At 41.1% G+C, this 17,726-nt stretch overlaps 1 protein-coding gene across 3 annotated transcripts; it reads right to left on the reverse strand.

The window, feature by feature from the left end:
• Positions 1 to 949: 949 nt before the first annotated feature.
• On the reverse strand, positions 950 to 16,531 carry tmem254 (transmembrane protein 254). 3 transcript variants are annotated; one of them, XM_072282000.1, is made up of 5 exons: positions 16,451 to 16,531; positions 11,958 to 12,074; positions 11,586 to 11,689; positions 8,950 to 9,009; positions 950 to 2,554 (listed from the first exon to the last, which is right to left on the reverse strand). In XM_072282000.1, exons 2-5 carry the CDS (start codon positions 12,042 to 12,044, stop codon positions 2,437 to 2,439), a joined length of 369 nt encoding a protein of 122 aa, XP_072138101.1. In that variant the 5' UTR covers positions 12,045 to 12,074; positions 16,451 to 16,531; the 3' UTR covers positions 950 to 2,436. The 3 variants fall into 3 exon arrangements, with proteins under 3 accessions (XP_072138101.1, XP_072138102.1, XP_072138103.1); XM_072282001.1 differs by having other exon boundaries at positions 16,495 to 16,527; XM_072282002.1 differs by lacking the exon at positions 950 to 2,554 and having other exon boundaries at positions 8,946 to 9,009.
• Between the last annotated feature and the right edge of the window lie 1,195 nt (positions 16,532 to 17,726).

Consider the following 17,726-nt stretch of genomic DNA (forward strand, 5'->3'; position numbering starts at 1 on the left):
TGTTTTTGTGTTATTTATTTAATTGGGTTCTCTTTATCTAGTTTCAGGACAACGTGAAGATCTGATCACATTTTAGGTTATATTTATGCAGAAATATAGAAAATTCTTCAGGGTTCACGAACTTTCTAGCACCACAGTATGTGGTCAATATGGCCCAGTCCATCATGGGTAAAACCATTAAGCACATCTGCTGTCACAGGAAAGCAGCATCCATCATCAGGAACCCCCACTACCCAGGCCATGCTTCTTGCTGTTGCTATCAGAAAGAAGGTACTGCAGCTTCAGGACTCACACCACCAGGTTCAGCAACCGTTATTTGTTGAGTATGCCCACAAGAAAATGAATCTCAGGATAGCATACCATGACATATATGTACTTTGATAATAAATTTACTTCGAATTTTGAACTACATGACTAAGTACCTTTAGTCCAATCAGTGCAGTGGTCCAAACTGCAAACCAGATTAGGAAAATTACACAGCCCAACCTGATGAGAGCTGATGGATTGGCTGCAGGTTACCATCCATCACTTCTGCTTCTTAGGACTTTGCACAAGGAGCCAATGAAAGAGTGAACACACACTGCCTGACCATGGTAGGGAAGTGATACAGAATGGACTGAGCTTAATTTCACTCAGAAGTTTTCTCCTTAAACTATAAAACTGCCATCAACAGCTGCAAGCCCTGTCTGGTAGACAGAGAGGCCCTTACTTTTCCATGTTGCATAAGCATAGCTTTTATTCCCTCACATTAAAGGCTGAGAGACGATCTGACTGAGGTGATAAAAGCTACTGTCAGTTGATGGAGTAAGTACTGAATATGTTTCAACAAGCAGAGGAAGTCCATTGTCTCAATAAATAATCTTTTTTTTAATATAATTTTTATTGAGTTTTTGAAGTGATTACATAGAAAGATAATGACTACCCTCCCCTTCCCCTTAACCCTACCCCCCGATATATACCCCTAACTGAAAAAAAAGAAAAAGAAAGAAGAACTGCCTGGATATTGGAAGGTTTCCACATGCTCCATGGGATTCAAAGTAAATTTAGTATATTTATTTATTACTTTCCCCAAGGGACCAATATCTTTATCATCGGAGCAACTAAATATGCCATCCTATCTTTCGTAAATAAGGGCGCCAAATATTCAAAAATGTATCATATTTATCTCTTAAATTATAAGTAAATTTTTCGAGTGGAATACAACTAGACATTTCATTGTTCCAACCATTCATACTTAAATACGAATCCGATTTTCAAGTAACTGCTATAGCCTTCTTGGCTACTGCCAATGCAATTCTTATGAATTCTTTCTGATATTTATTCAGTTTAAGTTTCGGTTTTATCCCTTCAATATCACCTAATAGAAATAATACAGGGTTATGTGGAAGTTGAGTTCCAGTAATTTGTTCCAATAAGACTCTTAAATTTATCCAAAAAGGTTGAATTTTAGAACAAGACCAAGTAGAATGTAAGAAAGTACCAATTTCTTGATGACACCGAAAACATTGATTGGATAAATTTGAATTTAATCTATTTATTTTTTGCGGTGTAATATATAATTGGTGTAAAAAATTATATTGTACTAATCTAAGTCGAATGTTTATTGTATTTGTCATACTGTCAAGACAGAGTCTTGACCAATTTGTTTCATCAATATTAATATTCAGATCTGTTTCCCATTTTTGTTTTGACTTGTGGATTCCTTGTTTAATTGTCTGTTTTTGAATCAAATTATACATACAAGAAATAAATTTTTTAATTTTTCCTTTTTGAATTAAAACTTCAATTTCATTGGGTTTTGGCAAAAACATTGTTTGACCCAGTTTGTCTTTTAAGTAAGCCCTTAACTGAAGGTAACAAAAGGAAGTGTTATTTGATATTTTATATTTATCCTTTAGTTATTCAAATGACATCAATACACCTCGTTCATAACAGTCTCCTATAGATCCTCAATAAATAATCTGAGCTGTTCATCTGTGGAGACAAGGATAATTATCTTCCACTCAAAACTGGAACTCCTCTCCATTGATGAAAAGATTGGAAATCGCCAGTTGAACTTTACAAGACTGGAATTGCTGGATTTTTGTTGGATGAGGATCTCGAGACAAACACACCAAAGCAGAATATGAAACTCAGGTACAGGTTCAATAGTGGAACAGGTTTCAGGACCAAATGGCATCTAAAGATTGCTATGGGTATAAAATCATATTATACATTTTAAGTAGGTCACTTGACATTATGACTTGAAAACCTAAACTGATACAAGTAATGAACCAGTACGTGAGAACGGTCAATGATTTGGTTGTAGAAAACAATCAAAAGTTAGTCACATTATTATCAACACCATTCACCTTAAGACTACAATTTCCTTGAAAACAAAGTGCCTTTGAGCTTAGTGTGGCCAGAGATGAGGAATGTGGTTGTATCATCAGGCCTTCACTTTTCCTTCTGCTCTGGTTTGTATGAGCACAGTTGCTGAAGAGAGGCGGTCCCAAACAGGCATGTTTGAAATGCCCATTTCACTCGAGCTCTGAGGCTTGTGATCCCTTTGTCACTGTGCGAGGTAAAGACAACGATAGTTAGCATTATCGGGTACAGCCACACAATTGCACCCACGCCCACGTCCCGTCCTACCAATACCATCCAGACTCACAGTCATTCCCTCTGACCATAAAAAAGGAATTGCAAAGCCATTTTGAGTTTGATTCAGAAAAATCTATGGAGCGATTTCTTCAGAGACAAACTTTATTATTTGGACCAGAATTTAACAAAGTCCATACGACAGAGGACTCCTTACATCCACCAGAACAAACTTCTGTTTGTTTAGCATGCATTGTCCTTTAAAGAGGAGGATCAAGAAAAAAAATTAATCATTTGTACTTTTTGTCCATCAAAATAGTTGGTACTTGTGACAGGACATAGCATGAAAAGAATATTTTGAATAAACAACTTTTTTGCACCAAAGCCTCAAAGATCCCTTCCTAACCATTGTCTTTTCATTCTCTTGCCAGACTGGAAAGGGTGGTCTTCCACTACCTGACGAAGGGCTCACTCTGTGAGTTTAAATTGCTGTGGCTCAGTAGGTGCAGTCCTGCATCTGAATCAGCAATCTGTGGGTATGTATCACTACGAAATTTAGGGAGATACTCCAATGGGGCATGAAGAGAAAACTGTACTGTTGGAGGTGTTGTTGCATGAACAAAATCACCAGAGAGAAGTACTGGTAGATATGAAGCAGCCTCTTTATTCGACAAAATGAGATATAGCAGGCATCAGATGGATACCCTTTTGGAGGAAGAAGAGCTGTTTGACCCAGCACTACATGACATTTTATGTTCTAAAGATCAAAGAAAATTTAGGACAATTCCATATTTACAATGCTTTCTTGGAACTACATACCACTTTAATAGACAATAGGTGCAGGAGTAGGCCATTCAGCCCTTCCAGCCAGCACCACCATTCACTGTGATCATGGCTGATCATCCACAATCAGTTCCCTTTTCCTGCCTTCTCCCCATATCCCTTCACTCTGCTATCTTTAAGAGCTCTATCTAGCCCTTTCCTGAAAGAATCCAGAGAATTGGCCTCCACTGCCTTCTGAGGCAGAGCATTCCACAGAACCACAACCCTCTGTGTGGAAAAGTTTTTCCTCAACTCCGTTCTAAATGGTCTACCCCTTATTCTTAAACTGTGGCCTCTGGTTCTGGACTCCCCCAACATTGGGAACATGCTTCCTGCCTCTAGCGTGTCCAATTCCTTAATAGTCTTACATGTTTCAATCAGATCCCCTCTCATTCTTCTAAATTGCAGCGTATACAACCCCAGTCGCTCCAATCTTTCAACATATGACAGTCCCGCCATTCCAGGAATTAACCTCGTGAACCTACACTGCACTCCCTCAATAGCTAGAATGTCCTTCCTCAAATTTGGAGACCAAAACTGTACACAATACTCCAGGTGTGGTCTCACCAGGGCCCTGTACAACTGCAGAAGGACCTCTTTGCTCCTATACTCAACTTCCCTTGTTATGAAGTCCAACATGCCATTAGCTTTCTTTACTGCCTGCTGTACTGCATGCTTACTTTCAGTGACTGATGAACAAGGACACCTAGATCTCATTGTGCTTCCCCTTTTCCTAATTTGACACCATTCAGATAGTAATCTGCCTTCCTGTTCACATCTGTCTTCACTTTCACACCTCTCTCCTTCACACCCATTCTATAGACAACCAAATACACACAAAAAACAAATTTAAATCAGTGTTTTCTGGTCTTCCAGTTAACTGTGGTGTCTTCCAATTAACCTGGTTCATGGTTCTTAGGAAACCATTGTTCAGAGTTGCATTTTAGATTTAATATTCAATACATATTCAGATCTGAAGGTTGGTCGCTGAAATCAATATTTGGTATATGTCCTAACCACAAAAACGCCCCAACAGGAGGTGCCATTTTTTTGGGAAAGATATAAAAAATGATCTCCCTTGTGAATACAATATGCCATTATTTTGAATACAGGCAAAGCAGCACTCCTTCATGCCTTGTCCAACATCCCTAAGACTGATCACTTGTTTGCCACATTGCTATTTGTGGGAATTTCCTCTGTGCAACTAGGCTGCAAATTTTCATCCAAAGCATCACACTTTTAAAGTATTTCATTTGATAGAGAATTTAGAAATGGAAATGTTCTGTTTATACACAGGTTCTCTTATAAGAGAGAGATCGGAGAGAGTCCACATTTTAACTATGTGCTTCTGGAATTGTCCTGGACCACATGATATACATCTTCATTAGTGTTAAGAGGAGGCAGATTTCTGGCATTTGTGGCCAAATTCGAAACATTATTTTTATCAAAAGTAATGTATAAAATGTAATATCAAAACACTGCTTTATCAGAAGTTTTTTGCAGGTTAGGCTATCTATTGCAAATAGACAGAACTAAGATCTTTACAATGATAATTGTCTTCCCGTCTTTACTTTGACACAGTTTAGGCTGGGAGCAATGCCAACAAAATATGACCTGAAGATTTATTTCCCTCCCTACAGACCAATGTTTCAGAACAAGAGCTCATTTGGAGCTATGTTTGGGGAGGTTGGGCAAGCAATTCAACCATCAAGTTCAGGAAAGAAAATTCTTGGAAAAGATTTCTTGTCAGAAATTCCTCCAGGCAATGATTTCATCCCATAGGACCCACAGATTGCAGGAGTATGTTTTGGAGTACGACTTGGATGTCAATGCAGCAACTTTAGCTCCAGCAGACCCATTTCAGAGGTTAACATGGAAAAGACTAGGCTCCTGCCTTAAGTTCTCCACCAGAGGACATGGCTAGATAAAATATGCCAACAGGGAACCTTCTCCTCTTCTTACCTCCTCCTTGCCAGACCCAAGAAAGAGGCAATCTTGATGCCATAATGGAGGCTTTCCCAGAGGTTCATCTTGGAGTTACGGTGGTGAACCATCTGGTTCAGCTTCTGACCCATTGCCAGGGAGACAGACGAGATTAGTGTCTTGTGAACAAAACGTGAAGCGGCGACTGACAACAATAGTTTTAGATTTCCCAATATTTAGTTAGGCTAAATCCTATCAGGAAACAATATTATTTGGAAATTTTGACCAATCGCTGATTCTCTGTTTTAATTGCCAAATCAGAGTGCAAGGCACAGTAAGACATTTTATAATATAAATATCCGCTGGAGAGTTACAAACTGCAGTAGAGTACAAACATTGAACAAGTAACAAAAGTTAATGAACTTAAAGACTGAAGAATTCCTTTACTGAAGGAAGAGTTAGAGTTACTTAACTGTAATTCTACCTTCCTCCCCCGGAGCCATAAACGATGCAACTCCAGAAGCACGGCATATTTTACAAATTGTATATTGCCACACATCACATGCAGTGAACTTCATGCACCCTACACACACAGACATCCTGCTCACAAACTCAGCACACTTCACCCATCCCACACCTTGCACACATGCACACACATGCAAATACACACAGGCAATTTCCCCCTCCTGAAAAAAACACAACTGGCTCCACCACAGCACACCCAGTGATGCCTCATGAAATGTAATTGGCACAAAGCTGATTTTACTTCTTACTGATTTCACATCTCATACAAAAGATGGCTTTCTCTTAGTACTGCACAGATGTTTTATTTATACCATCTTCCAGCCTTTGTGGAACCAACCCTTAGTAAACAGCTGTATTATATTGAACTCCAAAAGCAGACAAGCTCAACTTTGAACTCCTGACATCAGGATTACAAATTAATTGCCATACTCATCATCAAGTAATTCAGCCCATCAGTAAGCTCCTGTGTCAGCTCAAAATATTTAGCCATGTTGTTGAATAAAGGATTATTCTCTCTGCACTAGTCCTAAAAATCCTAGGCACTGTTGACCTGTCTCTTTCCCTCCCCCTGCTGGCTCTCTGCAGGATTTCCAGCAGAGTCTCCTTGCTTTAATTATGGCAAAAGCATTAAAGATATGTGCATCCCTGAATTTGCATGTGCTTTAATTTCTCTGCACCATAAGATCCCAACTGTGTAACTTTCCCATCTGTGAAGCAAAATCCGTGGCTCTGAGGACAGGACTAATCACATAGAGAGCTTTCATTACCTCAGAGTACTCCAAAGCATTTCATGGTGAAATGAAATATTTACATCATAATTATTGTTACAATTGTGAAAATTCAGAAGGATATTGGTTGACATTGGAAGAGAAATTGGTTGTGTGGTGCTGTTTTTTTTTCAATGCTGTGTATCAAAAAATCAATTTTATCCCATTGATCAAATTAGTGATTATTTTTGGGTGAAATGACACCAATCGTAAAATTGTACCAAATCTGATTATTTTCCCCTTTACATTCACTGTCTTACTTTTCACACTCACTCTGCATTCTCCCATTGACCAAGAGATACATAATAAATAGCTGAACAGCTTCACGGTTCTGAATGGCTTACTCCTATTGTTATGAACTCAAGGGGTTAAATAGCCCACTAATATCGCTATACAATCTCAAAATATCTAAGTGACCTATTCTTGTCCCTATACATACATGAACAGCTGAATAGCCTACTACATATTCAATGGTAGCTATACCATGGATACATACCTAATCATGTTTTACATCATTTATACAACAAAGGCCCATACGTGACACGGAAGCATAGCGGTCAGCATAACACATTACAGCGGCGATCTCAGGGTTCAATTCCTGCCACTCTCTGTAAGGTACGTTCATCCTATGATGCCAAGATGGCACCAATATAAGTGGCAGCTCTGTTGGGAGTCATCAAAAATTCCTGTTTAGGACCACTATAGCTGAAATCCACAGTCACAGCTGGTAAGCAACATCATTCAGGGTGTTAAAAAAATATAATGATCCTCAAAATCAGCGGACCCCAGACTCCAGGCTCAGGCTATGAGCGTAGTTCTCCTTTTAGAAATAGGAGGTGGGGGAGGGGCTCTGGTCTGCAGGTACCATTGAATCACAGAGGCATTAGACGCCCACTCCTGATTATCCAACTGGAGAATGTACAGTCTCTGGAAAATGAAGACTTCAGACCAAGACTGCAGTACCAGAGGGAGATCAGGGGCTGGTGTACACTTTGCCTCAGGGAAACATACTACCATTTTGGAAGCAGCGTTGCAATCCGAGGGCTTCACCATTTACTGTGTAGTACGAGCGTTTTAAAGGTACGAGCATTTTAAATGTAGGGGAGGCAGAGTATGCTTCATGGTTAATTCATCGTGCTGCACAAATGTGGTGGTTCTGTGTCAATCAACCTTCCCAGCCTGGAACATCTAGCAGTCAAATGTCCTCCATTTCATCTGCTGAGGGAGTCTTCTGCCGTCATCCTGCTAGTGGTGTACATTCCACCTCAGCTCAACATCAGGCAGACACCAGAGGAGCTGAGCAGAGTCACAAAACCGTGCACCCTGACGCCTTCCCTATCATGGCAGGGGAAACTCAAACAAACCAGCTTGAAGAAGTCTCTGAACAACTACCACCAACAGACCACCTGTGGAACCACATTGGACCACTGTTATACCACCATCAAGAATGCTTACCATGCCATCCGGCACCCGCACTTTGGAAAGTCTGATCACCTGGCTGTATTTCAACTTGCGGCGTATGGGCAGAGACGAAAGACCACAGCGCCAGGGAACTGTGAGGGCCATAGCAAAACCTTCAGCTTGCGCCTCTTGAGGTAGTCCATTGTGGATTTTGAGGTGCGTTTAGGTTCATTATCTTGTTGTAGAAGCCATCCTCTTTTCACCTTCAGCTTTCTTACAGATGGTGTAATGTTTGCTTCCAGAAGTTGCTGGTATTTAATTGAATTCATTCCTCCCTCTACCAGTAAATGGTCCCCGTGCCACTGGCTATAATATAAGCCCAAAGCATGATCGATCCACCTCCGTACTTAACAATTGGAGAAGGGTTCTTTTCATGAAATTCTGCACATTCCTTTGCTCATTTCAGCCAAAAAGTTCTATTCAAAAGTTTCAAAGGAACATCTAAACAAACCTGATGCATTTTGGAAACAAGTCCTGTGGACTGATGAATTTAAAATAGAATGGAAATGACATCTCTTCGCAAATAATCAACACTGGCACACTTCAAGGATGCATGCTTAGCCCACTGCTCTACTCTTCCATGGTTTCATCAAAACTTCTGACTTGGTTTTTTTGTTCATCAATTTCTAGATGGAGACTCAGTCTCTCCCCCCACCCCCCAACTTTCTGATTCAGAAGCAAGACTACAACAGCAACAACTTTGCACAAAGCTATCCTTAAATTGGTTATCTCATTCAGGAAAGTCATAGGATGACGTTGGTGCCAAATTAATCTCATGCTGAAAATGGCAAGTGTTTTCACTTCAGCCAGTCAAGCTAGAAACCAAAAGCCCTTAAAAATTAGATGAACAGGAAAATATAAGTAGCCTCACCTGCAGAGTTTAATGCTGTACAATGCCTCAGCAAAATGGACCAACCAGGCCACCCAGTAGCTGCAAATGATTATAATTTTTAAAACAGTGTTATCCAAAACAGCAGCAACAGAATACAATTAGACACAGTTCAGTTTCCTGCTTCACTGTACTGCCTTGAGAATGACAGAAGCCTCAACTATATAATCGTCCAAACCGGATCAAGTTCTGAGGATTTATATATAACACAAATTCTTTGATCTCTAAGGATCTCATGGTTACATCCCTGGAGCAGAAGTGGCAAACCCTTTGGAAAGCATGTGCGCAAATTAGACATGACCTTCTAAAAAATTCTCTTGTTTGCCATGTCCTGTGCATGATTTTGAGCGGAAGTTATCATTGATTAATGAATTAGTCACAATAATTATGTACCTTAAGGAAAAATTATGAGTCCTGTTGCTTATTTACAGGTACTTATTCTTTTACTATTAACATAACAGAGACAGATTGAAATAAATGAAGCATTTTAGAAACCTGTTCAAAAGTTAATCATCTTTTTAAAAGACAATAGAAAAATAACATGATTTCTAAATAGTATTGTTGTTGTACCTTGTACTGTATATAATAAATGTGATTGTGAAATTATAAGCTTTGGTGCACATTCATAAAAAATTAAGGAAAGGAAAATAAACACACTTTACTTTCAGTGGGACTTTTGATGCTGCACTAGCGATAACTAATATCTTATATCTGGCTTGTATTTGGTTGTTTGAGAGCTGTACATGTAGCACCAATTTCATCAATGTCTGTTCCTATAATTATTTACTTTTACTGTCACTGAATATTCTGAGTTCACTCACAAGTGACAGAAGAAAAAATATATGAAGAGTAAAGCCAATACCAATTAGCCCAACCAAATACCGATGTATACACCAGGCTTGCAAAGAATTCAAAATGTAGCATCCAAATCAAGTGTTCTCACAACCATCTAGCTGGTGACAAGTGAGTGTGAGACGTTTCCTGTGAAAATATCTCACCGCTCTTGGATTGTAATAGGTCATTTGCTGCTTCATTTAGCAGTTTATATTCCAGTAGGACTCAGATGCAGCGGCCACCCAAATGTGTTTTTGTCTTTTTTAAACGCCTCTTTTATGATTGCAAAGCACTGCTGGACATTCCTACCACATGTGAGGGTTGCTCGTTAGCAGAAGGGCTAGAGTCGATGCAGACCACATTGCTGCCTGCTACAGAAATGCACCGGGGTAGGTGTGCAAAGGCAGTGTGCAGTGTAACAGCGAGTGATTGCCAGACCCGGTTGGACGTTGGTAACATAGAATACTGCAAGTCTGGTTCACTGGCTTATTGGAAAGAGCGACAGCAAGGGAGCTGTGTGGCCTCAGTTGTAGCACGGACTATGCCTCATGCCACGTTTTCGCCTGTTGCAGCTGCCAGGAGGGGAGACGCTGGGTGCGGTGGGGCACAGCATCTGTGCTGGATAGGGGGCTGACCCGACTGTTAGTGCTGCCCTCCAGTGTTCATTTGGTGCATGACAAGCTGGATTACATGCATGCATTTGTCTGCGGACTGCTGAGGGCTTGTTCTTGCCAACATTCATGCTCCATCAATCTGAGGGACATGTCACTTAGGGACTTGGGCTATATTTTTTTTGTATGACTGTATGCTTACTGCTATCTTGTATGTGCAACGTGGTCTTGTATGTCACTCTGCCCACTCCCCCACCTCCCTCATGGTTCCGCCTCCTTCTACTACCCATTGTGTTTTCCCCTATTCCTTCTTCACCTTTCCTGCCTATCCCCTCCCTGCTTCCCCTCCCCCACCCCTTTATCTTTCCCCTTACTGGTTTTTCACCTGGAACCCACCAGCCTTCTCCTTCCCACCCTCCCTCCACCTTCTTCATAGGGCCTCTGCCCCTTCCCCCTACAGTCCTGACGAAGGGTTCCGGCCCGAAACGTCGACCGATCTTTTCCACAGATGCTGCCCGACCTGCTGTTTATGACTATTGGTACAGTGTTTTGCATCTTGGCCCTGACGGAACGCTGCTTTGTTTGGCTGTATTCATTGGTATTCACGCATGGTTGAATGATAATTCAACTTGAATTTGAACTAAAGATAATCATTATGATTCAGGAACAGCTTCTCCCCTCTGCCATCCGATTCATGAATGGACGTTGAACCCTTGGACACTACCTCACTTTTTTAATTTATACTATTTGTTTTTTGCACAATTTTTAATCTATTCAAGATACGTATACTGTAATTGATTTGTACTTATTTTTTTCTTCTGTATTATGTATTACATTGAACTGCTGCTGCTAAGTTAACAAATTTCATGATACATGCTGGTGATAATAAACCTGATTCTGATGGTTTTTTTGTAATGGGTAAGGGTTTAAAGAATGGGGGCAGCATTGCATGCCATGTGCCTATAAAATTTTTTCACATTCTATCTTGGGCACGTCTGATAGATTCATCTCTACTGGAAACCCCTCCAATTCCACAAAGGCATAAACTGGGAGATCAACAAAACAGAATGAAGAGACCAAAGCTTCAAGCAGTAAATGAACAGTATTTGTCGAATGAAGATGGGAGAGAGAAGTCGGAGAGTTGTAGTGCTAGAATACACCCATGAAACATACCCAACACATAAATGGGGGTGATATTGGTCCACCAGATACTTGAAGAAGTTGCCCAGAGTCCCAAGCTCTTTGTACGGTATGCTCTCCGGCCAAAACACCTGTAGCTGAAAAGAACAACAACCCATGTTTTTCAAAGTAACAAATAAAAAAAACCTCATCCAATATTTAGGAGAAACATCTTCACCCAGACAGAAATGAGTGGGTAGCAGTCATAACCATATGAAGCAATTCCTCGTGTTTGCGAGCCTTTTAACTTGCTATTTTGCAGAACAAATGGTGTTCTCGCTGCACATTTTTATCCCCGGTCTGTGAACGCAGTCCTAACCAAGCAGGACGTCTGAAACCAGGCAGATACATTTTAAGCAGACTTACAGTGAAATAACCAAAGGCTCCAGTGATGACAGCCATCCAGAAGAGACTGACCCTTTTAAAGTAAGCACCAGAGACCTCGGCAGGCATTCTTTCCACGGGTTCTGATCACCAGCTTCCCTGTCAAACAATTACAGTACCGTTTGGAGGTTCTGTCTGTCTGTATCTTGTTTTACAGCGGTTGGCATCCAGCTTAATGGTGCATTACCGCCACCCTCTGCTCCAGAATGTGCACTAGACATACATTCTAAATCCCTTCACCCAATCACACACACACACACACCTACACTTCACCCTCCCTCACTTCCTCCCATGTCAGTCCTACTAACCCTAAATGGTTTACTGCTGCTTTTACCACCAGCTGAATTTTGTCACTTTTTGACTTTACCTCAGCAGTACTATTAATCACTCCTGCAATGAATGTTACTAGAGCCTTTTTGTCTACATAAATCCTGTCATTTGTTCTTTGTTGCATCTCTCGTATCCCTATTGCTCCCTGTTCATTAGGAACATTATTCTGTTCTCTTGACATTCTTACAGCTTCTGCATAAGTGATCTTTCTTTTCACTCTTATTTCTTGAATTTTAGTCTCCCGTCTCACAACCGCACACCCACTATATGCAACATTATGAGCTCCTCCACAATTGCAGCATTTTGGTTGAACTCCTGTTCCGCACTTTCCATATTCATGATCACCCCCACATCTAGCACATAGGGCCACTTTTCAGCATAATTGTACAAGGGCTAAGAGAGTTGTAAAAGAGCGCCTGAAGGTTTTGTGTGTCAATGCAAGGAGCATTCGTAATAAGGTGGATGAATTGAAAGTGCAGATTGTTATTAATGATTATGATATAGTTGGGATCACAGAGACATGGCTCCAGGGTGACCAGGGATGGGAGCTCAACATTCAGGGATATTCAATATTCAGGAGGGATAGACATGAAGGAAGGGGAGGTGGGGTGGCGTTGCTGGTTAAAGAAGAGATTAACGGAATAGAAAGGAAGGACATAAGCCGGGAAGATGTGGGAATGAGATGGGTAGAGCTGCGTAACACTAAGGGGCAGAAGACGCTGGTGGGAGCTGTGTACAGGCCACCTAACAGTAGTAGTGAGGTCGGAGAAGGTATTAAACAGGAAATTAGAAATGTGTGCAATAAAGGAACAGCAGTTATAATGGGTGACTTCAATCTACATGTAGATTGGGTGAACCAAATTGGTAAAGGTGCTGAGGAAGAGGATTTCTTGGAATGTATGCGGGATGGTTTTTTGAACCAACATGTCAAGGAACCAACTAGAGAGCAGGCTATTCTGGACTGGGTTTTGAGCAATGAGGAAGGGTTAATTAGCAATCTTGTCGTGAGAGGCCCCTTGGGTAAGAGTGACCATAATATGGTGGAATTCTTCATTAAGATGGAGAGTGACATAGTTAATTCGGAAACAAAGGTTCTGAACTTAAAGAGGGATAACTTTGAAGGTATGAGACGTGAATTAGCTAAGATAGACTGGCAAATGACACTTAAAGGATTGACGGTGGATATGCAATGGCAAGCATTTAAAGGTTGCATGGATGAACTACAACAATTGTTCATCCCAGTTTGGCAAAAGAATAAATCAAGGAAGGTAGTGCACCCGTGGCTGACAAGAGAAATTAGGGATAGTATCAATTCCAAAGAAGAAGCATACAAATTAGCCAGAGAAAGTGGCTCACCTGAGGACTGGGAGGAATTCAGAGTTCAGCAGAGGAGGACAAAGGGCTTAATTAGGAAGGAGAAAAAAGATTATGAGAGAAAACTGGCAGGGAACATAAAAACGGACTGTAAAAGCTTTTATAGATATGGAAAAAGGAAAAGACTGGTAAAGACAAATGTAGGTCCCCTGCAGACAGAAACAGGTGAATTGATTATGGGGAGCAAGGACATGGCAGACCAACTGAATAATTACTTTGGTTCTGTCTTCACTAAGGAGGACATAAATAATCTTCCAGAAATAGTAGGGGACAGAGGGTCCAGTGAGATGGAGGAACTGAGCGAAATACATGTTAGTAGGGAAGTGGTGTTAGGTAAATTGAAGGGATTGAAGGCAGATAAATCCCCAGGGCCAGATGGTCTGCATCCTAGAGTGCTTAAGGAAGTAGCCCAAGAAATAGTGAATGCATTAGTGATAATTTTTCAAAACTTGTTAGATTATGGACTAGTTCCTGAGGATTGGAGGGTGGCTAATGTAACCCCACTTTTTAAAAAAGGAGGGAGAGAGAAACCGGGGAATTATAGATCGGTTAGCCTAATGTCGGTGGTGGGGAAACTGCTGGAGTCAGTTATCAAGGATGTGATAACAGCACATTTGGAAAGCGGTGAAATGATCGGACAAAGTCAGCATGGATTTGTAAAAGGAAAATCATGTCTGACGAATCTGATAGAATTTTTTGAGGATGCAACTAGTAGAGTGGATAGGGGAGAACCAGTGGATGTGGTATATTTGGATTTTCAAAAGGCTTTTGACAAGGTCCCACACAGGAGATTAGTGTGCAAACTTAAAGCACACGGTATTGGGGGTAAGGTATTGGTGTGGGTGGAGAATTGGTTAGCAGACAGGAAGCAAAGAGTGGGAATAAACGGGACCTTTTCAGAATGGCAGGCGGTGACTAGTGGGGTACTGCAAGGCTCAGTGCTGGGACCCCAGTTGTTTCCAATATATATTAATGACTTGGATGAGGGAATTAAATGCAGCATCTCCAAGTTTGCGGATGACACGAAGCTGGGTGGCAGTGTTAGCTGTGAGGAGGATGCTAAGAGGATGCAGGGTGACTTGGATAGGTTGGGTGAGTGGGCAAATTCATGGCAGATGCAACTTAATGTGGATAAATGTGAAGTTATCCACTTTGGTGGCAAAAATAGGAAAACAGATTATTATCTGAATGGTGGCCGATTAGGAAAAGGGGAGGTGCAACGAGACCTGGGTGTCATTATACACCAGTCATTGAAAGTGGGCATGCAGGTACAGCAGGCGGTGAAAAAGGCGAATGGTATGCTGGCATTTATAGCGAGAGAATTCGAGTACAGGAGCAGGGAGGTACTACTGCAGTTGTACACAGCCTTGGTGAGACCACACCTGGAGTATTGTGTGCAGTTTTGGTCCCCTAATCTGAGGAGAGACATCCTTGCCATAGAGGGAGTACAAAGAAGGTTCACCAGATTGATTCCTGGGATGGCAGGACTTTCATATGAAGAAAGACTGGATGAACTGGGCTTGTACTCATTGGAATTTAGAAGATTGAGGGGGGATCTGATTGAAACGTATAAGATCCTAAAGGGATTGGACAGGCTAGATGCAGGAAGATTGTTCCCGATGTTGGGGAAGTCCAGAATGAGGGGCCACAGTTTGAGGATAGAGGGGAAGCCTTTTAGGACCGAGATTAGGAAAATCTTCTTCACACAGAGAGTGGTGAATCTGTGGAATTCTCTGCCACAGGAAACAGTTGAGGCCAGTTCATTGGCTATATTTAAGAGGGAGTTAGATATGGCCCTTGTGGCTACGGGGGTCAGGGGGTATGGAGGGAAGGCTGGGGCGGGGTTCTGAGTTGGATGATCAGCCATGATAATAAATGGCGGTGCAGGCTTGAAGGGCTGAATGGCCTACTCCTGCACCTATTTTCTATGTTTCTATGTCCTCTGCCTTTTACAGTTTTTAGCCACATGTCCAAACCTTTGACAATTATAGCACCTCAGTGGCTTTGGGACATACGCCCTTACTGGGTAACTCATGAAACCCAGGAACACCTTCCTTGGCATTCTTTCTTCTTCAAATTCAATCAATACTGATTCACTTCCTTTTTCACTCCCTCCTTTGTTGTTTTCAGTCTTTGAACATTCATTACTTTCCCTCCTTTGATATTCCTCTTTATCTCCTCCATATTTATACTGATTGGTATCCCGTTGATCACTCCTTTACAACCACTGTTTTGTGCTCCCACCCTCCCAGTGTATTCCACCTTGCATTTTCCTATCTCTTTTAGCTTGAGTGCTTTCTCAAGTTGTTCCTCATTCGCACATCTTACCAATAAATTGCCATCATTAAGGACTTTTGCAAATACTATTTCCCCTACCTTATTTGTCAGAGTTGTTGTTAGCACAAACGGGTTAATTTTCTTCATATGTCCCTGAGCCTTCTCATTAAATCTTCCTCTCTGAGCTTGTTCATCTTCCTCACTTTCAGAGCTTTCTCCACTATTTCTTATTCTTTTATTCCCTTTGTCTTGTTTTTCATTCATCCGACCCCTCACTACCTCTTCATTCCCTTTATTTCTCCCTTCACAATAATCCACCTCTCCCCAGCTGCCTACCTCTGGTCCCAAGTCTCTATCCCTCTCCTTCTCCACTTTCTTTCCCTCAACCCCGCCTCTTAGCTTGTCCGCCATTACCGGACCCACACGACCCCCTCCCAGCAATTTCCGTTCCTTCCCCACTCTCTTTCCCTCAACAGGTTCCAAAACACACTCACGCATCAAGCAAAACACAGCCAGCTTCCAGTCAAATCACTCTAACCCTGTCCAACAGACCGGCCGCACCATTTGGAGGTTCAAACGTCACTAACTAATTTTACTTCCTGTTGGATTTCTTAAAGGTACACTACACGTTTTGAGGGCAGATTAAGATCTGAAAGCACAAATAATGAACAGCTCAGTTGCAAATAAGTGTTAGCAAGCCCGTCGCAAATTCCTTCGCTGCAAAGACTGAGATCTCTGAAGCCAGCCTACTTTCCCTGAGGACTGTGAGCAGTGTGAGGGTAGAGGCTGGACTGGGTCTCCAGGAGGAAGGCTGAGCAAGGCGTAAGGCACATAATATTTCAATATTTGTGTGGATCAACTGGCATATGAAGCAGTTATTTCACTGAAAACACTCTCATATCCTTGTTGCATTTTTAAACAATATTTGGTAGAAGTTCGCCTTCAGCTGCAGAATTGAATGGCTATCATCACCCCATCAATGGAAGTAACAATACAGTAGAAGCAAAAGCTCCCTTTATGTAATACCCAAGATGAATGTTTTAGGCCTCATTATTATTCATGTTTGTGTCATATTTTGGATTTGTTTTATGCATAGTTTATTGAATTTGTAACCCTTCTATGTACTTGCTGACTTTGGCATCATGACAAGCTTTTATAATAAGCATGTTATCTCACCCATTTTTATCAAAATATTGGGCAAAATTCTGATTTTCTCAACATAAAATATAAGCCTACAGATTTTGTAAGAAATGCTGTAATGCAATTTAAAAATGTAATATATATTTATTACATTCTATAATAAAAAATCAGATTTTTACACAAAGTTTTAGAAGCTGTGATTTGTCTCATACTGTACATTAGCAGAACAGGAATTGGAACGGTGTGAATTTCCAGAATACCAGTAGTAATGGCATATCTATAACATACAACATCAGAATCAGGTTTAAATTAATATCACTGGCATATATGGTGAAATTTGTTGTTATGTGGCAGTAGTACACTGCACTGCATAATAATAACATCTGAATTACAGTAAATATATATATATTTAAAAAGTTAAATTAACCAAGTAGTGCGAAAAGAAGGGGAAAAAAATAGTGGGGTAGTGTTCATGGGTTCAATGCCCATTCAGAAATCTGATGGTAGACTGAGGTCCGTTAACATCTGCCGGACGATGCTGAGAATGTTCTACGAATCTGTGGTGGCCAGTGCTATCATGTTTGCTGTTGTGTGCTGGGGCAGCAGGCTGAGGGTAGCAGGTGCCAACAG

The sequence above is a fragment of the Mobula birostris genome, chromosome 18, assembly GCF_030028105.1.
Source record: "Mobula birostris isolate sMobBir1 chromosome 18, sMobBir1.hap1, whole genome shotgun sequence".
Lineage (NCBI taxonomy): Eukaryota > Metazoa > Chordata > Chondrichthyes > Myliobatiformes > Myliobatidae > Mobula > Mobula birostris.

What these genes read in the sequence shown, in the direction of transcription:
- tmem254 (XM_072282000.1), bottom strand. Translation starts at nt 12,044, where the DNA reads ATGCCTGCCGAGGTCTCTGGTGCTTACTTTAAAAGGGTCAGTCTCTTC. An exon ending in CACCCCCATTTATGTGTTGG is followed by an intron (nt 9,010 to 11,585) that starts GTATGTTTCATG and finishes AATCATTTGCAG; the next exon opens with CTACTGGGTGGCCTGGTTGG. An exon ending in TACAGCATTAAACTCTGCAG is followed by an intron (nt 2,555 to 8,949) that starts GTGAGGCTACTT and finishes TACCTCGCACAG; the next exon opens with TGACAAAGGGATCACAAGCC.